General features: G+C 48.2%; 1 protein-coding gene and 2 pseudogenes across 2 annotated transcripts; 1 reads left to right on the plus strand and 2 right to left on the minus strand.

Moving 5' to 3' along the window:
• Positions 1-6,594: 6,594 nt before the first annotated feature.
• On the minus strand, positions 6,595-8,518 carry LOC125506400 (uncharacterized; annotated as a pseudogene). Its single transcript, XR_015603028.1, has 2 exons — positions 7,072-8,518; positions 6,595-6,963 (listed from the first exon to the last, which is right to left on the minus strand). The product of XR_015603028.1 is annotated as an uncharacterized LOC125506400 (transcript).
• Positions 8,519-11,388: 2,870 nt separating this feature from the next.
• LOC125506401 (phospholipase D beta 1-like) lies at positions 11,389-15,512 on the plus strand. Its single transcript, XM_048671220.2, has 10 exons — positions 11,389-12,580; positions 12,755-12,871; positions 12,961-13,155; positions 13,250-13,498; positions 13,579-13,647; positions 13,736-13,883; positions 14,113-14,261; positions 14,383-14,553; positions 14,681-14,878; positions 14,962-15,512. Exons 1-10 carry the CDS (start codon positions 11,675-11,677, stop codon positions 15,253-15,255), a joined length of 2,496 nt encoding a protein of 831 aa, XP_048527177.1. The 5' UTR covers positions 11,389-11,674; the 3' UTR covers positions 15,256-15,512.
• Positions 15,513-17,010: 1,498 nt separating this feature from the next.
• On the minus strand, positions 17,011-18,357 carry LOC147973846 (protein FAR1-RELATED SEQUENCE 5-like; annotated as a pseudogene).
• Between the last annotated feature and the right edge of the window lie 5,398 nt (positions 18,358-23,755).

Consider the following 23,755-nt stretch of genomic DNA (forward strand, 5'->3'; position numbering starts at 1 on the left):
GCTATGCGCCATATTTCGGCGCCGCCCACCTCAAATATAGATCCCTTTTAGGAGCGAGTGACGAGGCAGAACAGTTTCCTCCATAGCTCGAAATGGGCCTCGCAGCCCAGGAATAGCTCGCAAAGAGCAACATAGCCGGCGATGTGCAGAATGGAACCCGATGTGAGATTGTGCAGTTGGAGGCCGTAGTACTCCAGAAGACCTCGGAGGAAGGGGTGGATTGGAAACCCGACGCCTCTAATTAAGAAGGATGTAAAGCACACTCGCTCCCCCCTGGCTGGATTGGGGAAATTTTCCGCGAGGGCTTCGCCCGTAAAAGAGGTTAATCCTGCCCGGATAGGGACTAGATCCACGGGGGGGGGGGGGAATCCCTGCGTTTGAAGCTTACTTAGCTGGCCGTGGGATACTGAGCATTTCCCCTAATCGCCTTTTTTCGGAGCCATGGGGGCGGGAGGAAGAACTGGGAACGCTAGCCATGCTGGAATGATTTCTCCTAGCAAGCTCTAAGGATTTTCCGCTCGATGTGGAATGGGATCTAAGATACAGTCCCTTTAAATAGATGCCCTTCTTACATGGCCAGGGTGGTATGTGCAAAAAGTACTCTGACCTTTCTGGTCACTTGACACGTGGATGCCGAAGCGGTGGAGGCGCAGAAGCCAATGGGTACGACATTAAATGGAAAGCCGAGTATGACTCTTCGGATCAAACACTTTGAAGTCTTTGGAGGAAGAACCCGCCTTGCAATGCCGAAGACTATCAGCGCGCCGGACACATCGTCATTGAAGCCTGATTCGGGGGCTACTGAGGGAGTCCTGTATTAAGGGGTCCTCGGGCGTCCGGCCTGTGTGATATGGGCCGGACTATTGGGCCATGAAGATACAAGATAGAAGACTTCCTCCCGTGTCCGGATGGGACTCTCCTTTGCGTGGGAGGCAAGCTAGGCGTCCGGATGTATTATTTCCTTTCTCTGTATCCGACTTTGTATAGCCCTAGGCCCCTCCGGTGTCCATATAAACCGGAGGGTTTAGTCCGTAGAGGCGATGACAATCATACAGGCTAGACTTCTAGGGTTTAGTCACAACGACCCCGTGGTAGATCAACTCTTGTACTCCTCATACTCATCAAGATCAATCAAGCAGGATGTAGGGTATTACCTCCATCAAGAGGGCCTGAACCTGGGTAAAACATCGTGTCCCCTGCCTCCTGTTACCATCGACCTTAGACGCACAGTTCGGGACCCCCTACCCGAGATCCACCGGTTTTGACACCGACAACCTCCACGCGAGAATATCCCCCAAGTGGATTCAAGACCCCTTCATGGGAAGACCCTCCTAGGATTCAAGACCTCTCTCCTCCAAGGATTGGGATGAACTAGCTACCCTTTGTATTCTTCTTGTGTTGACTTTGGATCTTTGTACCTCCTCTTTGTGTATGTGGATTTAGCACATGTGTGATTTAGATCTTGTTGATCGAGTGTTTCCCCTCTCGTGTTCTTCGTGGGACCCCCTCCAATTCGTGAAAGATTGGCCCTTAGGGTTCTACCCTACATCAGCTGAGCTTTTCTTCAGTCAGCCTCACAACCAATGATGATTGCTGCAGCACATTGATGTCATTGTGAAATCTAGGCATGCGAAAGAAAGCGTACCAAATCCAAAGATCTTGCGATCGCATTGCTTCACGAATTATGGTGGGCTTCTAACATGACCCTGATATTGCCCTTGTTAAGCCTCCGGGAAGTTCTTCCATTTCTAATATATGCAGTCAAGAGATCCAAGCAAACCTTGCCACCCTCTTACTTCTGAGAACACCTTGACCATTGCAGTTGCAAATCTGACCATGGCATCTCCGCATGTGCTCTCAGACATCCATAGGTACTCATCCAACGAATCAATGGCCATGCCATATGCAAGCATCCGGAGTGCGATAGTGCAGTTCTGATAACCAGAGAACACAATCACACCTATGGCGTCCTTCTTCAGGATGAAGTAGTCATCATAGGACCGAACGCCATTGTACAAACGATCGAAGACAGTCTTAAGCACTTGAAAACACCGGCGCAAATGGTTAGCGAAGAGTGCATCATGGGCAAGTAGTAGTCAGCCATCAGTGTCAAATGCCCACGCGCCCTGTTATGATTGATCGCTCGATAACCCTTGATTAAGCCCTTGAAATTGAGAATATGCTCCTCCGCATGCTCGGAGTCTTCAAGGACCGCCTGCATCATCGCCATCTCATCGGAGTACTCCCTCTCGTCCGATGAGCCGTCGGACGACTCAACAAACTGCTTGTATATGTACTCGAGATCGGAGTCCATTCCTAGAAAGAAATAGGGAAAAAAATAGCTGCGGCAATTCATCAAACAGTTACTGACCATGGTGAGTATAGCAGTAGCTGACAGTACCTGGCGGGGCGGTTGAAGGACATGGGTTGAACGGCGGCGGAGGAAAAGCGGGGTGGAGCCCTACCGGAGCGCTGGAGGTGATGGAGACGCAGAATTCCGGCATGGGTGTGGCGTGGTGGCAAAGGTAAGAGACAAAGAAGGAAGAAGAGAAATGGGAAGGATGGAAGCGCCGGGTCCGGGAATGGTTTTGGGTGGGCTGAAGGTGTCGGAGTCCTACGTGTGTCGTGTCCGGACTCCCGTACACCTCCATCACGTTTGTCCCCGGTTTGCGGGAGAAAACACGTCCGGACTGTTTCGCAAACTGATAAAGGCCCATGTTAGATGGCTTGGGTTGTCGGACAGCGCGATCCGGACGAATGCGGGCGGTTTGCGGGTCGGCCTTGAAGGGAAAATATCCAATGATACCAATACTCACATGCTACCAACTTAAAAATAAATCAAATTTAAACATTCCAAAAAAATCTGAAATAGATCATGGATGTTCCCAACACATACGTAGACAACCTCTAAAAAATTCAGATCAAAACTTGAAATACATATGAAGAAACAGAAAAGATAAATTCAGATATGAATAGCGTCATTCCTGTTTTTGTCTTCTTTTGACGCTACTCATGACATATTTCAGTTTTTTGTTTCTCGATGTGTATTTTGAATTTTGATCTGGATTTCTTTGGGGTTGTTGACATATGTGTCGTGAACATCTATGAATTTTTTTTCAGATTTTTTAAAAATACTTGAATTTGAATTTTTCAAGTTGGTATCATGGTAGCTTTTGAGGGTTGGCATCACCTCATACTTCCCCACGCCTTGGAGATGCCCTTACAGTGTTCGAGACCACCAATGCCCCATGAACGAGCCGGTCGTGTCTCGTGTGCCATTGCCCATTGCTATCCAGTTTATGAAATGCCACAGCAGACAGTACTAGTCTCTGACTCACACGAGGAGTGCAAGTAAATGAGTGGATTGATGATAGCCAGAGCCAGAGTCAGAGCCATTTACTGAAGACGCGTTCGACTTTTGCAGTGCACACGGGTAATTAATTACACTGTTGGCTTGAAGTCCATTTGCTTCCAGCTGGAGTACTACGTAGCGGTACGACTCCACCTCGTTCGCTTGAGGACGGCCAACATTGCATTTCCAGCCTGTGAGTGAGGTGCCGAGCACACGGTACACGCGCAAGTTGGCCTGAGCCTGACAGACCCACTGTGGCACTGCTCACTGTTGATGCCCCGCACCGTCGTACACTACCACTCACCAGCCTCTGCTTACCCAGCGGCCCATGCAGATGGATTTACAGCGTGTTCGTTCGTTCGTAGCATAGCATTAGCATAGCAGGGCTGGCTGCTGCCTGCTGGTTGCTACTACCTGCTCCACTGTTGCTCACGTTCAGATCCAGTGCAGTGCTGCTCCTTTTGAATCCACACGCTGTTTTCTCACTCCTTCACTGGCACCGGCACCTACTAGCATGTAGTAGTAGTCTGGTAGCAGCACATTAAGGAAACCTTGGTGGGTTAACCTAATCACCGTCTTTTCATTAGCCCTGCCTATTATTAGCCTCCAAGTTATCCCTGCTCAAGTGCTCAACACCTGCACTGGCCACTACTATACTTTGATGGAGCCGCTGGTGATTTGTTTTTTTTTTCAAGGGTACACCAAAGGCGTACCATAGTCTGGTGATTTGTTTGGACACCAAGGCATGGCTGCGACGACACGCTGTCCCGTAACTTTACAGTGTGACAGTGAGTAAGAGCAGCTCAGCTGGGCCGCTTATTTGATGTGCTCTCGGGACATCAAATAAGCTGAGCTGCTCTTACTCACTGTCACACTGTGACTGCGTGCTGGACGTGAGTCCGGTTAGCGAGCGGCAGATCCTTGGATCATCCCGTCAGAGCGACCTTCGATTAGCTAACAAAATGTAGCGTGGCGTGGATAACACCGCCTCGTGCATGCTTCTAGAAACACCACCAAATACTGTCCATGGCAACAACAAAGATGTGTGCTACCTACACTTGACACTTTGCTCTCCTCTGGCTGGCACGCACGATGATCCCATCCATGATCGGATAAAAGAGGCCGATGAAAGCGCAGTGGACCTGCGGGAAAGGGGTTGCATTTTTCAGGCAAAAGTTAGATCCCCGTTGTTGTTTTTGCTGACAGCAACTATCTTCAGAAAAAAGGGCGTTGCATTGTTGGTGCCGCTGTTCGCTGGCGTGACCAGCAGTTTTTACGCCCAGACACCTGGTCCGCAAGCGTGCGCGCCGTGTCGGCCACCTTCCTTCCCGGGACGCACAGAGAGAGCCACGGTAGAAGGAACGAACGTCACCGTTGTCGACGAGACATGAAGATCAGGAGAGATCTGGAGCGGCGGCCGGCCGGGAGGCAGCGGAGATCGAGCGAGCACGGCGCCGTTGGCGTGCGGGCGTAGAGAGTACACGGGCGGGCACACGCTGATGGTGCTGGTGCAGCTGCTGTGCATGTAGGAGTAGCACGCACGCACGCACGCACGCAAGCATGCTCCGGGCGTGAGCTGGGGAGGCCGAGGGCTGGCGGTAGGAGCTTGTAGGCCTCCTGGTCATGGGCCATGGCGATGCGGCAAGGGGGCACAGCTGTGGGCCGTACCGGGACCCATAAGCCCCGCCTGCGTGCCTGGCTGCAGAAAAGAAAGCAGGCGCCATGGCGTCAGGAGGGTTGACAAATCAAATCAGCCGCACGCGCGCGCGCTCTGGCGTGTCCGGGCTATCTGATGCATGCGCCAGCGCGTGTCCTAGCGTCATGGACCCGACCCACCGTGCTGCTCCCAGTAGTACGTACGTCGAGGGTGGTTGATTTCAAAACGTGTGGCCACCACGCCTGGCGCTCACTCTTCATGTCTCGGCACTTCACCGTTCAGACCAATGCTTGGATGCATGGCTCCTCGCAGAATCAGGCGAGGTTCTTCTGAGCACCCTCTTCCAGTTTCACTAGAGAGAGGGACCGACCGTGGAACAGTCGCCTGGTGGCTAAATTTCGGGTTTTGACCATTTTCTGAAACTAACTCAAGATCTGATCCTAGTCTGACCTCTTTTTTTTTTCAAAATTTAACCTTTTTACTACCGCCAATTTTCTGAAACTAACTCAAGATCTGATCCTAGTCTGACCTCTTTTTTTTTTTCAAAATTTAACCTTTTTACTACCGCCAATGTTCATGGCGGTAGGGTGTAACAGAATACCGTCAGGGACCTTGATGATAGGAAACAACCCGCTGTAGGCACGATCACACGCTATGTTCAATACTTAAGAGAAATTTACGATAGGACATGCAACCCTACCACCAGGGACCTTGGCGGCAGACTGTTACACCCTACCGCCATGGACTCTGACGGTAGCAAAAGGGTCAGATCTCGATTTTTTTCAAACTAGGGTCAGATCTTGATTTAGTTTGAGAAAATGATCAAAACACAAAATTTTGCCTTGCCTGGTTTTTGAATTTGGGTCGGACAACTTCTAATATCTCGTTGATTCTTGACCAAATGGACAGGCAACAAGCCACGTTCGCGTGTATGCGTGTTGGATCTTCTTTAAGATAAGACAAAACTATAACAAGCTATATTGGAATTCAAACTTAGCAGCAAGTACACTAAATGAACCTGCAGACTCTGCCAGGCAGAGGGATGCCAATATTTACTCAGCAATATGTAACAATACGTGGACATGAAAGAATACATATTTACTCAGCAAGAGAACAACGATTACATTTCAAGAACAATCTCTTCCGTTGTGAAAATCAATGAGGACTAGTTTTCTGTCATCCCAGAAAACAAAAACATGCACCAAAGGGGAAACAGTTTTGGGGCAAAAAAGGAGAAGTGCCTCACATGACACTCTTTTGCAATGGAAGCCAAATGGCAAAAGGCATCAGGACCCATGAAGTTATAATGACAAGAATGAGTATTACCTTGCTGCTGGTCTACTTGATGTTGTTTACCGACATCCTTCCAATATTCATCAAGGCAGAGGAATGTAGAATCCTGACCTTCTTTAAGATAAGACAAAACTATAACAAGCTGTATTGGGATTCAAACTTAGCAGCAAGTACACTGAATGAACCTGCAGACTCCGCCAAGCAGAGGGATGTCAATATCACCTTGGACGAGCAGATCCTAGCTGGCATAACAGCATACTAAAAGCTCAAATTTTCTCATCATCCCCTTGGGTAGACATAAACCACCGGTCATTTTTTAATTCACAAACAAGCTCACTTCTCACTTCATCAAGAAGTGAGACAAGGTTTTCTTAATTCTGGTTACATCATCATATTGATTACATTGGAAGCATTAGGAATAAAGAAATTAAATAATATTCTCATTTTCAATGAGTAGTCTAAAATACAGAGAGAAAATGAGTAGTCTAAAATACAGAGGGACTATTATTTCTTCGGTGCCGCATGCCTACTTATCCTATATCTGATTCAATCTCTCACGCGTGAAATCCTCACTTGGGAATCCTGGGTTCTTATTTTCTTCCACAGCCCTTGAAAAGACTCGGGTATGAAGTAGTACTCATGAAACATCAGTCCATTTGACCTGCAAGAGGATGGATGGATGGATGGCGAAATGAGATCATTAGTTAGAGCGATCATGCTGAACACTAATCGAGGAGGAGGTAGGAAGCTAGTAATTGAGAAACCGTACCATTCATGATGATTGCAGTAGGTGAGAAGATGATCAGCAAGAGTGAAGGGCCGCACGGATGGGCAGACCATCTCCTTTCCATCGTGTACCTGACACAACGCCGTTGGCCGCTCGAACGATCGGCTGCTCAAACAATGCACGACGACCGGATCCGGGAGTGATACCGTGAGGTAAATCGAGTTGCTGCTGATGGACGGAAGGTTGTTGGACGACACGGACAAGCACCTGTCCAAGGAGACGAACAATGCCCGGTCGCCGAGACTTCTTACGGGAATCAGTTCATGGTGGCCGCTCATGCTTATCTTCACCTTGAAGATGGCAATGATGTAACGTCGCCACACCTCTACATCAGGGTGTACAAACTTTGGCGACTTGACAACGAGTAGCATGTCTCCATCGGACTACATGTCTGTTTGGATGACCTCCCAGCTCGGGTGGCCTGCATCGGCGCTGAGCACCACAGACGACCAAGGGAACCAGGCCACGACGGCAATGGAGGTGGTGGATGATACACTAGTACAAACCGCAGCGTTCATGCCAAGGACGCAGTTGCGGTTCCTGATCAGCTGCTGGTACACGGGGATGAGGGACGGGAAGTCGACCGCGGCGCCTGTGAAGGGGTTGAGCACGCGGACCGCGGTGGTTCGCTTGTGCAGCAGGATGACAAGACCATCGGTGAAGCCAATGATCCTGTGGCGCCGGAGCTCGGGCAGGCGGACGCGGAGGCACCTCGCCGTTTGAGTGTGGAAGAAGGTTATCTGGCAGAGCGCGACCCAGCCGACCGGGCGGAGAGACGGGATCCGGAGGGTGGGGTCACGCGGAGCGGGCGCGCAGGTGCGCCATCCGGAGCAGACGGCGCGGAAGGCAATGTAATGTAGTCCACGACGCCGGATTTCAGCACCAGCGCGGCGACCTGGCGGGCTATGTCGTCCGGGAGGGACGCCCAGCCGGTGGCTGCCCGCGCCGGAGTGGGGATAAACCGGCGTTTGCCGGGGGAGAGAAAGGGGAGCGACGGACCTTTGCGTTTCCGCCCGGCCGGAGCAAAAGGAGGCGCCTTTCTCCCCATCCCGCACCTTGGCTTGTTCGGATGCGTTGCTCTCGCTCGTCGGCCGGAGCTATATACAGGACGGCTCCTACCGCGATCCCAAATCGGAGTTGATAGATTGAAGGGGAATCCGAGTAGCGCCTGGATCTAGATGGAACACCCAGCGACGTATTTAGACACCAAAGACCAGTAAATTGGAGGAGGAATATGAACCTGCGTTGCCGAAGCGGCGGCGGCCGCCGCCGGAATAGGGTGGAATCACGCCGCTGCCAGAACGGCGAATGCAGGGAAGGAGAAAGGCAAGCGCTCCCCGCACTCCTTTTTTTTTTTCGTTTTCTTCTTCTCTTTGCGATTTCTTTCTTTAATACTCCACGTCATCTCAGACTTTCGGAGCGTGCGGGTCTCAGGCTGGTTGTAATATCAAGTATCATATATACTACTATCATGCTTATGATACTAGGGTATGATACTATCCCGTAGTACATAGTATCATATGTTAGTATTATAGATGACTTCATTTATCAGCATGCATGACACATAGTAGCACAACATTTAATATAATACAGTATCATGATGTGATACTCAACCCTCTGTTTCTTCATTTAATTTTATGCCACCTCATCAAATTTGCCTAGTTGGCATGCATGGTACTATCTATGATACTCCCATTACGACCAGCCTCAGCGCGGCCCCTGCGTCATCTTTTACTTTTTCGGATTTGCTATTTTGCACTCAACTGTTTTTTAATTCGCCAACATTTAAATCATTGTTCGTCCGCTGTTGCGCGGAGATTCGCTCCTGGACTGTCTAGTTTTCTTTGTCGGGTGCGATTTTCTGTCCCAGCACGAAACCGCTGCGTCCGGCCGCCCCTCCCCCTCTTTTGGTTTTTGTCGTTTTTGAATTTTCCGCAAGGTTTCCCCCTTTCATTTGAGCTCCACTGTTTCGATTAGGGGGGGAGGGGGGAACATCCGCTTGGCCGGCGGAGGCGATTCCTCTGTGTTCATGTCGATTCCAAGATCCTCCACCCGTGGAGCTTGATTTCTCTCCCCTTTCTCTTCGATTTCTCGCATCCTTTGGTTGGTTGATCTCATAATTCTCTCTCCCGCACGTAGTTTTTTTCCATTTCTGGTTGTGTGGCTTCCAGATCTAGGGTCTGTCGCTGATGTGATTTTGTTTCGGTTCGTGTTAGGTGTCTGTCGTGATCCCGGGTCGTGCTGTTGTAGATTCGTGGTAGGTGCTTGTAGTTTTAGCGGTTTGTTCTGCTTCATGCTATGCGTAGTCCGCCATTGTTCCTCGTTGCTCATGTTGGATCCCCTCTTGTGTAGGCGCTTTTGTGGCATGCGTGTGTTCTTTTTGTGGTTCAGTTAGATGTATGGATGAGATATAAGTTTTGAGATGGGTGTTTTTGTGGTTAGGGGTTGGTGATTTGCGTTGGTAAATGGTCTCTTTGTTCGCTGGTAGATTGGTGTTCCTTCTCTGGCCGTGTTGGTTTTAGTCTTTTAGAGTTGTAGGTGTTGTCATCCATGGCCTCTGCCGCATGCAATGCACATGCCCCTTGGCTTCTGAGTGCATAGATGGCTCTCGGTGTATGCTATTTACCCAGCACATCAGTGCTCTGTTTTTGGTGTTTCATTTTTGTGTTCTAGCCCTGTATTGGCTTCTAAGTGCTTTTCTCTGTATTTTTGTGTGCTTTTGTAGTGTAATCCCAATAAGCTTCTCCTTGTTAGTGCCCCTGGGTGATTGAACTGTATTTCTGCTGCAGGTTTAGAGTGCATCTCAGAGTTGCTGTGTAACCCCATAGTTTCAGCATAATATACACTAGAATTACTATGTAATTTGCTCCAGAGTTACTGTGTAATTCACCCCATAGTTTCAGTGTAATATACACTAGATTTACTGTGTAATTTGTCCCGGAGTTACTGTGTAATTCACTCTACAGTTTCTGTATCATTTACAGTGTAATTTGCCCCAAGTTTCAGTGCAATTTATCCCATAGTTTCAGTTTAGAATTTCTGTGTAATTTGTGCCAGAGTTACTGTGTAATTATATGTATTTTACAGTGTGTTCTTGCCCTTATTTACAATGTACTTTTAATGTTTCAGTTATGTAATTTCTGAATTTCTTTGGCTTCTATTCTCAACTATGTGTCTTGGTTGCAGTGTAATTTTCCAAATAATTCATGGTTTCTACATGTATTTTACAGTGTATTTTCCCCTTTTTTACAGTGTATTTTTCTTGATTCAGTTATGTAATTCAGGAATTTTTGGCTTCGTTATTTGGTGATTGTTCTCATGCTTATTTTATGAACTATGTGTCTTGTTTCCAGTGTTGTCTTCCCAAGAATTACAGCGTACCCCTAGTTTTACACTGTAATTGCCTTGCTTATATATATATAATGTATTTTTTGCTCCTAATTTGTAGTGTAATGTTCATGTTTTAACTCTGTAATTTATCGGTTTAGTTTAATGGGTAAGCTTCGGAAAGTCTCTCACCAGGATGTTTCGTTAGTATCATCTTTCGAGTGTGCAGATTCTATTGGTAAACCATTCGTGCCTAATGACTTTGCGAAAGATGGATCGTGTCCAATGTCTACAGTAGTTATTTTTCTCTCTTTTTTTTTCTATTTTTCAGGAACTTTCTGGTGATGAAGGATCCTTTGACAAAGCTCTTTTCAAGTTTTATCTTCATCGAGTTCGTTATCTTTTTTTTTCTTTTTCTTTTTCTTCTGCATGCTGTTTATGTTTTATCTAAAGTTTTTCATGGCAATTTTTATTGACACGATGATGTCAAATTTAGTTTGCAAGTCCAGCAATTTTCTAGAAAAAAAAAGAAAAATAACTCACGCGGATTTGCCATACTCGTCAATTAAACATGCAATCCTTGACAAAAAAATTTGCCATGAAAAACATTCAACTTGCTATGCCTAAAAATCTGACGGTCGCTCGATATTCGGGTCCTAAGATTAATCATCTTGTAGTATATTTCTATGTGGCAATGTTTTGGGAGACACAAGAAATCGAAATGTGGCAATGTTTTGGGAGACATAAGGAATTAGTATGTTTCCAACAAAAGAAAAGAAAAAAAAACCTCCCCTGCATTTCAGGGGAAGCAGCTAGCGATCTGCCACCAGCACTGAACAACGGAAAAAAATTATGAGACCAGGTCTCACGGTTAGCAGGTGAAACCCCGTCCTGATGGATGACATGTGGCATTCACAAATCACAAAGCATCTAATCTCTCTCCTCCCTGATTTTAAGTAGGGAGTGGAGGATACTTTGTGATTTGTGAATGCTACATGTCATTCATCAGGATGGATCTCGCGTGAGACCTGGTCTCATAGAATTCTTTTCCCCGAACAACAGGGAGAAGGAGAGACCATGCTGCATGCAGACGCGGTCGCGGTGCCGGCACATGCAGACGCGTGCGCAGCGACTAGGGGATCATCGCGGCAACAACGCGAGACCACCAACCGATCCGTAGGCTAGACGTGCGTAGGAATCGAGACACAGATCGATCGTCGTGCGCGCGCGGGCGATCGATCCAGCAGCAGCGGCGGCGATGTCGGACGACGAGGACTGCCGGACGACGGCGGCGCTGCTGGCGTCGACGTCGTCTAACCACCGGGCGGTGCTGCTCCACGGCAGCCTGGACATCTGGATCGACGAGGCGTGCAACCTCCCCAACAAGGACATCCTGTCCAACACCATGGGCGGCCTCCTCAAGAGCTGCACCTCCGACCCCGGCGCCAAGTCCACCAGCGACCCCTACGTCACCGTGCTGGTCGGCTCCGCCACGGTGGCGCGCACCCACGTGATCCAGGACGACGAGAACCCCAAGTGGCGGCAGCACTTCCTGGTGCCCGTGGCGCACGAGGCCGCCGCCGTGAGCTTCGTCGTCAAGGACAGCGACGTGATCGGGGCGGAGCTCATCGGCGCCGTGGCGGTCCCCGCCGAGTCCCTCCTGGCCGGCGACCGCGTGGACGGCGTGTACCCGGTGCTGGAGCCGTCCGGGAAGCCGTGCGCTCCGGGCGCGACGCTGCGGATGTCGGTGCAGTACGTGCCCGTGGCGAGGCTCACCATGTACAGCCACGGCGTGACGCCGGGCCCGGACTTCCCCGGCGTGCCCAACACCTACTTCCCGCTCCGGCGCGGCGGGCGGGTGACGCTGTACCAGGACGCGCACGTGCCCGGCGACGGGCAGTGCCTGCCGGAGATCCGGCTCGGGAACGGGGAGCTCTACCGGCACGGGCAGTGCTGGCACGACGTGTACGACGCCATGTCGCAGGCGAAGCATCTCATCTACATCACCGGGTGGTCGGTGTTCCACACGATCCACCTGGTGCGCGACGGCGACAAGGCGCGGCCGCTGGGTGATCTGCTCAAGAAGAAGTCGCAGGAGGGGGTCCGGGTGCTGCTGCTCGTCTGGGACGATCCCACGTCCAGAAGCGTCCTTGGCATCCAGATGGTAACTGAATTCAGATGTCGATTTAATTAAAATGCTGCAGAATCTACAATTTATATATGTTCATGTCATTTATCCGAATTCTGCTCAAATTTCATCGTTGGCTTTGATGAATTTGAATGAAGTGATAAGAATACTTTGCATATGTAAATTATGACATGCCATGGTCATATGTAGGAAGGTTACATGGGCACACGAGATGAGGAGACACGTAGATTTTTCAAGCATTCTTCGGTTCAGATACTGCTCTGCTCACGATCTGCCGGGAAAAGGCACAGCTGGGTTAAGCAAAAGGTTGTATTTCATTTCATCCGAGGAAATAAACTTACTTAGATATTATCTTTATGGGCAATGAGCTGATGATGGCAACCATTGGAAACCAGGAGACAGGAACTATTTTTACCCACCATCAGAAAACGGTGATCGTCGACGCCGATGCCGGCAATGGTAAACGGAAGATAGTCGCTTTCGTCGGAGGCCTTGATCTATGTGGTGGGAGATATGACACTCCAAGGCACAATCTGTTTCACACTCTTCACACAGTGCACAAGGAGGATTATTACAACCCAAACTTCGCGGTGAGAACTCCTGAATATGATCTGAACTCTGCTGGAGGTTTTCATGTATCAATTCTACATTTGATAGCCTAATGGGCCGCTTGTCTCGATGCAGGTAACTGATGAGCGTGGGCCGAGAGAACCATGGCATGATTTGCATTCCAAGATCGATGGCCCGGCAGCATTCGATGTCCTGAAGAACTTTGAGGAGCGTTGGTCAAAATCATCCAAGCGCCACGGGTCCAAGAAATTGTCCAAATCATGTAATGACACGTTGCTCTGGATCGAAAAGATATCCGAGATGGCAGCTATTGACGACGATGTATACTCCAATGACAATGACACAGAGAGATGGGATGTTCAGGTAAGATCTTCCATAGTATTCCAGAGTTTCCAACCAAAGTCGTCTGTCGAAACATTGAACAGTTTTACGTTGGATTGCAGATTTTCCGATCGATCGACTCGAACTCCGTCAAGGCTTTTCCAAAGGATCCACGAGAAGCAACCATTCAGGTAACTGAAATACAGTTTTCACCTGACCATAACTGTATTGAGAGCTCCATTTGTTTTACCTGATAGACAACTTTTGCTTTCTTGACAGAATCTTGTTTGCGGGAAAAATGTACTAATCGATATGAGCATACACACAGCCTACGTTACTGCCATCCGAGCAGCCCAACACTTCATCTATATTGAAAATCAGTATTTCCTTGGCTCTTCATTTCAATGGGATTCACATAGAGATCTTGGTAAGCAAGGACTAGTACAGTTTCTTTCAGTTGATCTTAATGGCATGCTAGGTTGTCTTGTTTAGTCTTTAGTGTCGACTTTGCTATCTCTTTGTTCTTGATGAACTAGTGCAGGTCACCAAATTAAAAAAAAAACTGATACCTTAATTTCCCACATCATGCCAGCAACAAATATGCCCGGTACTTAAATTTCTGGCAGCCCCGGACTCTGAAATTCGTTTTCTTGCAGGCGCGAATAATTTAATACCGATCGAGGTAGCCCTGAAAATTGCTAACAAGATCTACGCGAACGAGAGATTTTCGGCCTACATAATAATTCCGATGTGGCCTGAAGGCAACCCAACCGGTGCTCCTACACAGAGAATTCTTTACTGGCAGGTAGGTTCTTTATCTCTCTCAATGTCTCTAAAGCATAGCAGCTTCTACTAACCTTCATTATGCTCTGTCAAGTTTGAAGTATAGCTGCTTCTATTCATATGTGTCGTCCTGGCCAATGCAGAAAAAAACGATGCAGATGATGTACGAGATAATCTACAAGGCACTGAAAGACACGGGACTGAATGGTTCATATGACCCACAGGACTACCTGAATTTCTTCTGCCTCGGCAACCGAGAAGCGGTGGAAAATGCCAACGCTTTCGCCGATGCATTTTCACCCACCAACCCTCAGGTGAGTGAGAATCAGGGATTGCAAGCAGCTGAAATTCTGTAGCAATGGCAGCACTACCAGGAGCCACTCTTTCTGAAAGATTACGCAGTAGCAGTACTCGATCAGACCTGTCTTTGTGATGGTTCAGGACCAAGCTAGGAAGAACAGGAGGTTCATGGTGTACGTGCACTCCAAGGGCATGATCGTGGACGACGAGTACGTGATCATCGGGTCGGCCAACATCAACCAGAGGTCCATGGAGGGGACGAGGGACACCGAGATCGCCATGGGCGCGTACCAGCCCCACTACACCTGGTCCAACATGTTCTCCGCTCCCCGCGGACAGGCAACCAGCCAGCCAACCAAATCCATTCCCTCACCTCATCATCATAAATCTACAACGACTGACGAACTGGAATGTCGCTGCAGATATACGGGTACAGGATGTCGCTGTGGGCGGAGCACATCGGGGGCGTGGAGGCGAGCTTCGAGCGGCCGGACACGCTGGAGTGCGTGCGGCGGGTGCGGGGCATCGGGGACGCCAACTGGAAGCGGTTCGTGGCGGAGGAGGTGACCGAGATGCGGGGGCACCTCATCAGGTACCCCGTCGCCGTCGAGTGGAACGGCAAGGTCGGGCCGCTGCAGGGGTGCGCCGCCTTCCCGGACGTCGGCGGCAACATCTGCGGCTCCTTCTCCGGCATCCAGGAGAACCTCACCATATGATCTCTTCTACTAGTAGGGCACTAAGCATTCATAGACGCACGATTAACAAATTAGTGGTCCAGATGCAAAGAGAGAGACAACTCAGTCATATGTAGTGCTTCCCGCAGTTTTATGCTCTTTCTCCGGTAAAAAAAACGTATGTTCGCATGGGTTTCTTCACAATATTTTCACGCATGCTTGAGCAGTGTTTGCTGAGCTGAACATACTTCCAGGGAAAAAATGTTTTCAACACGTTTGTTTTTCTGTTTTGAAATACGCGATTTCAAACAAGTTCCACGGTTCATTTCCTTTGGCCGCGTTAAGTTTTCCAATAATATTTAGATATATTTCGCATGATTTTGTGAATGCTTGAGCATTTCGCCAAATGTGGTTAACATTTACACATTGCTTACAAAGCCGTTTCATTCGAGTTTCCATAAATGAAAATTTCAAAACATATTCCACATTGATCATGTATCGAAGAGCACGTCAAGACCAAGAGGATGGCAAAAACAGTTCCTGAATCGGACACACTTCGAAAAAAAGATCTTACTTTGGGTAATTTTTTTAAAGCATGGATCAAATAATCAGAGACCGAAATGGTAGACTGTGGGCAGTTTTTTTTAAATAGCTCACATATGTAAGTGAAAAAATGTTTGAATCTAGATCAGCAAATCGAACGTCAAACAGTTTAGACCCATCAACATAGTTGTGCTTCCCCAAAAATTCAACCACACATGTGCTTCTGCATGAAGCACATTTGTGCTTCCTCGAAAGTGAAGCATACCGTGGAAGCACATGTTTTTCTAGGGGATGGGGAAGGACATGTTAGTTTACTTGAAAGCACAGGTTAGAATAGTTTGAAGGCAACATATTTGGTGAATCCTACCTAGTTCGTGTATCCGTGTAGCCGTTCCATTTCAGCCCCACGATCTTAATCCCGAGCATCACACGAGCCTAGGGACTAATTACGTTTAGCCGCCCGCTCTGTAATCTAACAACCATCTTAATTCACAGAAAACCCCCCAAAGCCTTTTAACCAAGAGTACCCCGACTGCTAGATGCTGCGATCCGGCTGACTAACATGTACTAGTGCAAAAGACCGTAGCAGTAAACTGTATCAATTTTTGCAGCATAATGAATGGCAATGGCAGGTTCACATCAGAGGCTTTGGTTGAGCTTTTTCCTGTTAGTTTGCTTGGCATTTGGTAAAAAAAAAAGAGTTCTCTTTGCTGTTGCCAAGAAGGCTAGTGACTTATTCAGTTATGCGTTAGTAAAACAGGTGACCATTTCAGTAAAGCTTTAAAGTACAGAAGTGGTCTGGGATGGCTATGCAGTTTTGGGATCAAAGCTATAAGCAAAGTTCACCATCATAAGTTTTCTGAACACCTACAAACTTCATTGTGTGCTACTGGACAATGCAAGTCTGATAAAAAAAATAAGGAGGAAATAAACATGCAGTATTGCCACAGTACAAGTTTTAATACTAAAAATAAATTTAATCATGCTTGCATAGCTGATAAAAATGTCTGAAGTAGATAAATATGTTTGATATTCTGTAGCAATTTGACAAGCATTAAACTTCTCAGAAATCAAGTCAACTTTAATTTGACACGACGCAAATTCTCATCCATTACATAATTCAGTACATCAGAGTGTGCATGATAATATAGATAAAATCATTCTTTGCTTGGACTGTATCAGGAGGCACCATTTGGCTGCATATCTTGCACAGTCACACTCCCTTTCCCTTTTTTGCCTGGACAATTACGACTATCATGAAATACCATTTGCTTTGCACGTCTTGCACAAGCGTGCGACCTTTGCCTTGCCTTCTCTGTCCTTATTTTTTTGACCCCCCTCCTTGATCTCCTTTCCTCGCTTTATTCTTTTGCATCTCCCCACGGTACGAACATCAGTCGGCGGATGAATATGAACTTCAGTGGGAATATTGCAACCAATAAAAGCCTCATTTCCTCTTGCCTAGTGCTTTGGGTGGCTTCAGGGATCATTTGGCCCAAAGGCGCCGCAATGTTCATCACACTTGATGTTAAGAAGTCCAATGCTTCATCTGAATGTTTCGCCTTTTGAATAAGCTCTTCCATCTTATCTCGTACAACTGAAATCTTCTTTCTTGTGGCCGCATCAAATGAATCCATGGGCTTTTCTTCTAGTAGGTTCCCCTGTTCATCATAAACATTCTCCCTGCAAAACAAAAGAATGTTGCTAGTCATATGATTTTGGAATAACAATAAGAAATCGGTTGGCATGCCTTATTATTTTTACCTTTTGCACCTTTTCTGCCATCTTTTCATAATGTAGTAGCTAGGAAGCTCATTTTGGTTTTCAATCCTCAAAACTTGGATAATATGGCGACATGGAATACCGAGTGACTCAAATAACTTGCACGAACAATTTGCTGTCATGCTTCCAATGTCATAGCAAACCTCCCTAATCTTACCAGACCGACCTCTCAGGGTCACATTTTTTACCCCCACACCTTGTGTAATATTCTGAACACAACAATGGTCTCTAGCAGCAATAACCTGTAGCTGAAATTTCTCGAACACCTCATATGTGAATACCTCACTACCTTGTTTCTCCATTGTCCATGGCGTAAATAGTTGCAGGGTGGTATGTATGCTTCTGTTGTCTGCCATTAATTCTTCCTCACGTTGGCATTCCAAAGCTGTGTCAAACCTAAGCCAAAACTCAACAAAAGCGAGCCTTCGATGAATGAAGCGGTTAAAAAAGGAATTTGCACTTTCTGATCTTGAAGTGGTTCGGAGAATGCTGGCTAGAGGTATATCCATAAAGTACGCTGGTATCCATTTATCTTGAATGCTAAACCTTTTACTCAACCACTCATTTTCCTCCAACCCAAAATCTGTAATGATGGAATTCCATTGTGACTGTTGAAGTTTCCGAACCCCAAACACATGAGTTCAATCTCGTCCAAAATTGAGAATCTTCTCTAATCACAGGTCCAACTTTTTCAGGAACCTTTTCCATTATATGCCACATGCACAACCTATGAACGATGGTTGGAAGAACTTCGTCAATACCATTCTTGATGCTAGTGGCTTCATCGGTTATGATGAGTCTAGGTGCTATCCCTCCCATTGCTCTTAAGAAGGTCTCAAATAACCAAATGTATGACTCATCCTTCTCATTTGATAAGAATGCAGCAGCAAAAAATACACTTTGTAAGTGATGATTAACCCCGGTAAATGATGCGAATATCATGTTGTACTGATTAGTGGTGTATGTAGAATCAAAGGATATGACATCACCAAAGTGACTATCACTACTGGAATTCTGTTGTACGTCGGGTGCCACGGACACTCGGCAAAGGGCCGAAAACCGGCGGCAAATCCTTTGCCGAGTGTCACCCTCGGCAAAAGCCACCCGGTGTACACCTCTCCGGCAAACAGGAATTTACCGAGAGCCAGAACACGGGCACTCGACAAAGACTTTGCCGAGAGCTAAACAGTACAGCTCGACAAAATAAAGTAGCTAGTGGATAACAGATGGGTTCGGCGGTTGCCACGTTGGCCAACTTTGCCAAGAGCCCCACTCAGCAAAGAGAGCCAGTAGCAGGTTGACTCGTGTCAGCTCCTGACATGTGGGACCAGGAGAACAGGCCGAGGGCCAACTTTGCTGAGAGCCCCACTTGGCAAAGTGAGCCAGTAGCAGGTCGACACGTGTCAGCTCCTGACATGTGGGACCAGGTGAACAGGCTGAGGGCCAACTTTGCCGAGAGCCCCTCTCGGCAAAGAGAGTGAATAGGAGGTCGACACGTGTTAGCTCCTGACATGTGGGACCAGGTGAACAGGCCGAGGGCCAACTTTGCCGAGAGCCCCTCTCGGCAAAGAGCGCGAATAGGAGGTCAACACGTGTCAGCTCCTGGCATGTGGGACCAGTTGAATAGGCCAAGGGCCAACTTTGCCGAGAGCCCCTCTCAGCAAAGAGAGCGAATAGGAGGTCGACACGTGTCAGCTCCTGACATGTGGGACCAGTTGAACAGGCCGAGGGCCAACTTTGCCGAGAGCCCCTCTCGGCAAAGAGAGCGAATAGGAGGCTGACACGCGTCATCTCCTGACCCGTGGGACCGAGAGAACAGGCCGAGGGCCAACTTTGCCAAGAGCCACCGTCGGCAAACTCTATCTGTGCCGAGTGCAGCCCTCGGCAAACTAAGCGAATAGGGGAAGGCCACGTCACTTGTCCTAAAAGCCATGTCCATACTTTGCCGAGCGCCACCGTCGGCAATCCTTTTACCTTTACCGAGAGGCCTCTCGGTAAAGTTCTCAGGAGCACTACAGGTTATTATTGTTTACCGAGAGGTCTCTCGGTAAAAGTGCCAGGTTCTACTGGTTGGTACAGTTTTACCGAGATGCCTCTCGGTAAAGGGTGCATGCTGGTCCAGTTTCATAGTCTTTACCGAGAGGCACCCTCGGTAATGGGTGCATGCTGGTCCAGTTTCACACCCTTTTTCATTTTTGTTTCTTTCCTACAGCGAAACATATACATCAGCAACATATAGTTAATCACACATAGAACATGTCACATATAGGCATCATTGAACAAAAAAAGCAATGATTCTGAATACCATTCCACATAAAAGCAATAGTGCCTAAAATATGAAATAGTAGTCAAGACACTCGAGTACCACAAGTTTACAAGTCTCAAGATGCAAGAGTTCTCAAGCACATACCAGGAACAGTTTCAAACAGAACATAACATGAAGTTCACGCGATTTTGGAGATCAGAGTGATAACATCAACATTAGAAGGCGTCATTCCGTTTGCTGCCCCAACTCCACCAACTTGAGGTGGAACTACCGGAACATTGTTCGACCCTTGTGTTGGGTTGAGCTATGATGGATTGATCCAATAGTGAGATGAATGCATATGGTAATTCCGAAAATGGTGATAGAAATAGCTTGAACGAAACTCACAATGTTCCACTCTGGCGTCGGTGGCATCTCTGGCACTGGTTGGCCTTGCATGGAATAAAGATTGGACACCATACGTTGTAAAGACTTCACTAGATCATCTTGTGCCTTTGGCTTGGCCCGGTTTTCATCTCGTTCTTTCTCGGTGTCAATCAGTCGAGTCTACAATATGGTAATGCAAATGTCATTCATGTTGAAATGCAAATATGCAGGACCATGAAGGATCAATGAAGAAGCACTGGCCTGAATATCCCAATAATGCTCACGGAATGTGGTATGTGACGCTCTACGGTAGGAGTAGAGCCAATACTCATAGCATGGAGCGCGTTGACTCTCGGAAGGGAGGAGGTTATGATAGAATCAAGGTGAACCGCCATCGGGCCATTCGGTCTACCTCCTGCCACGGTAATGGCCACAAGAGGGTCAAACGGTAGCATGTGAGGATCAGCGTCAGGCCCATACGTCTCCTTCAATTTTTTGGTGTAGTTCTCTCCATCTGACCGGGCTCTAGAGCTGATCCAGTCCCTCTCCGGGTGGAGAGGGTCCTTGTCCTTGTCGTCTTTGGTACGTTTGATGGCCCATGCCTCAAAGTAAGTGATATCCTTGCCAGTGTCTTCTTTCTGTAAAAGAAAGCAATCCAAACAATCAAGGGAATGCTCACAAATGAAAGAGAACACAATGAAAAGAAAATGATGTGGTTGCCTACATGTTTTGAGACGACACCTGGGATGGTGAGGTTTCCTTGACGGTGTCCTGCACAACCCATCAACTTATGTCGTTCAAATATTTCTTCGTGTTCATCCTGCCACCCTGGATCTGTCCACCGTTCGACGATCTTCTCCCAGCACGGACGTTTGTCAGCGCAGCACCGAGGAATCACTTGTAAATTAAACAAATACATCTTAGTAAGGATTCTAATTTTGCGGTAATGTAGGGAATAACAAGCATCCATCGTCACTTTCCTTGAAGTAATTGTCCCGTGAAAGATGCTTCCCTCGGGCCTCCTGTTTGGAAATCTTCTGGTTGAGATAGTTCGTGTGATACTTGACCACTATCCGGACGCGCTTCTCATAGTGCATGTCATGGACTAGTTTCTTGGCAATATTCTCAACCACCACATTTGCACGATCCTTCTGACCCTCAACGCATGTATAGAAATCCTACAAACATGCATACATGTGAGAAGGGTTAAATCATGACTATGGCAAATTTAAACCTTTTAGTATTGACATTTAGGTGTTTGAAAGGACTTGTTGGGGATCGTAGCAGAAATTAAAAAAATTTCTATGCATCACCAAGATCAATCTATGGAGTATTCTAGCAACGAGGGGAATAGGAGTGCATCTACATACCCTTGTAGATCGCGAGCGGAAGCGTTCAAGTGAACGGGGATGATGGAGTCGTACTCGCCGTGATGCAAATCACCGATGACCAAGTGCCGAACGGACAGCACCTCCGCGTTCAACACACGTACGGTTGGGAAGACGTCTCCTCCTTCTTGATCCAGCAAGGGGGAAGGAGAGGTTGATGAAGATCCAGCAGCACGACGGCGTGGTGGTGGATGCAGTAGGATCCCGGCAGGGTTTCGCCAAGCACAAGCGGGAGGAGAGGTGTTACGGAGGGAGAGGGAGACGCCAAGAGCAAGGTGCGGCTGCCCTCCCTCCCTTCCACTATATATAGGGGCTAGGGGGGGGCGCATGCCCCCTTGGAGATCCCATCTAAAAGGGGGGGGGGGCGGCCCCTGGGGGCAACGGCCCCCTTAGGGTTTCCAACCAGGGGGCGCATGCCCCCTCGGGGGGCAACGCCCCCTAGGGTTTCCAACCCTAGGCGCCTTGGGTCCTTGGGTGGGGCGCACCAGCCCATCAGGGGCTGGTTCCCACACCACTTCAGCCCATGGGGCCCTCCGGGATAGGTGGCCCCATCCGGTGGACCCCCGGGACCCTTCCGGTGGTCCTGGTACAATACCGGTAACACCCGAAACCTTCCCGCTGGCCGAAACTGGACTTTCTATACATAAATCTTTACCTCTGGACCATTCCGGAACTCCTCGTGACGTCCGGGATCTCATCCGGGACTCCGAACAACTTTAGGGTTACTGCATACTAATATCTCTACAACCCTAGCGTCACCGAACCTTAAGTGTGTAGACCCTACGGGTTCGGGAGACACGCAGACATGATCGAGACGCCTCTCCGGTTAATAACCAACAGCGAGATCTGGATACCCATGTTGGCTCCCACATGCTCCTCGATGATCTCATCGGATGAACCACGATGTCGAGGACTTAATCAATCCCGTATACAATTCCCTTTGTCAATCGGTACGTTACTTATCCGAGACTCGATCGTCGGTATCCCAATACCTTGTTCAATCTCGTTACCGGCAAGTCAATTTACTCGTACCATAATGCATGATCCCGTTGTTGGGTTTCGTAGTAATTTCAAAAAATTTCCTATGCTCACGCAAGATCATAGTGATGCATAGCAACGAGAGGTGAGAGTATGATCTATGTACCTTATAGATCGCAACGGAAGCGTTTGGTTGATGCAGTCGTACGTCTTCACGGCCCGACCGATCAAGCACCGAAACTACGGCACCTCTGAGTTCTAGAACATGTTCAGCTCGATGACGATCCCCGGACTCCGATCCAGCAAAGTGTCGGGGAAGAGTTCCGTCAGCACGACGGCGTGGTGATGATCTTGATGTACTACTGCAGCAGGGCTTCGCCTAAACTCCGCTACAATATTATCGAGGACTATGGTGGAAGGGGGCACCGCACACGGCTAAGAATAAGATCACGTGGATCAACTTGTGTCTTTCTGGGGTGCCCCTGCCTCCGTATATAAAGGACTAAAGGGAGGGGGTGCGGCCGGCCTAGGAGAGGCGCTCCAGGAGAGTCCTACTCCCTCTGGGAGTAGGATTCCCCCCCCCCCCAATCCTAGTTGGAATAGGATTCGCGGATGGGGGGAAGAGAGAGAGGGTGGCCGGCCCCCTCTCCTTGTCCTATTCGGACCAAGGGAGGGGAGGGGCGCGCAGCCCACTTTGGGCAGCCCCTTCTCTTTTCCACTAAGGCCCACTATGGCCCATCTAGCTCCCGGGGGGTTCCGGTAACCTCCCGGTACTCCGGTAAAATCCCGATTTCACCCGGAACACTTTCGATATCCAAACATAGGCTTCCAATATATCAATCTTTATGTCTCGACCATTTCGAGACTCCTCGTCATTTCCGTGATCACATCCGGGACTCCGAACAAACTTCGGTACATCAAAATGCATAAACTCATAATATAACTGTCATCGTAACCTTAAGCGTGCGGACCCTACGGGTTCGAGAACAATGTAGACATGACCGAGAAATGTCTCCGGTCAATAACCAATAGCGGAACCTGGATGCTCATATTGGCTCCTACATATTCTACGAAGATCTTTATCGGTCAGACCGCATAACAATATACGTTGTTCCCTTTGTCATCGGTATGTTACTTGCCGGAGATTCGATCGTCGGTATTCCAATACCTAGTTCAATCTCGTTACCGGCAAGTCTCTTTACTCGTTCTGTAATACATC

This window comes from Triticum urartu, chromosome 5A (assembly GCF_056163025.1).
Source record: "Triticum urartu cultivar PI428250 chromosome 5A, HENAU_Tu73, whole genome shotgun sequence".
Lineage (NCBI taxonomy): Eukaryota > Viridiplantae > Streptophyta > Magnoliopsida > Poales > Poaceae > Triticum > Triticum urartu.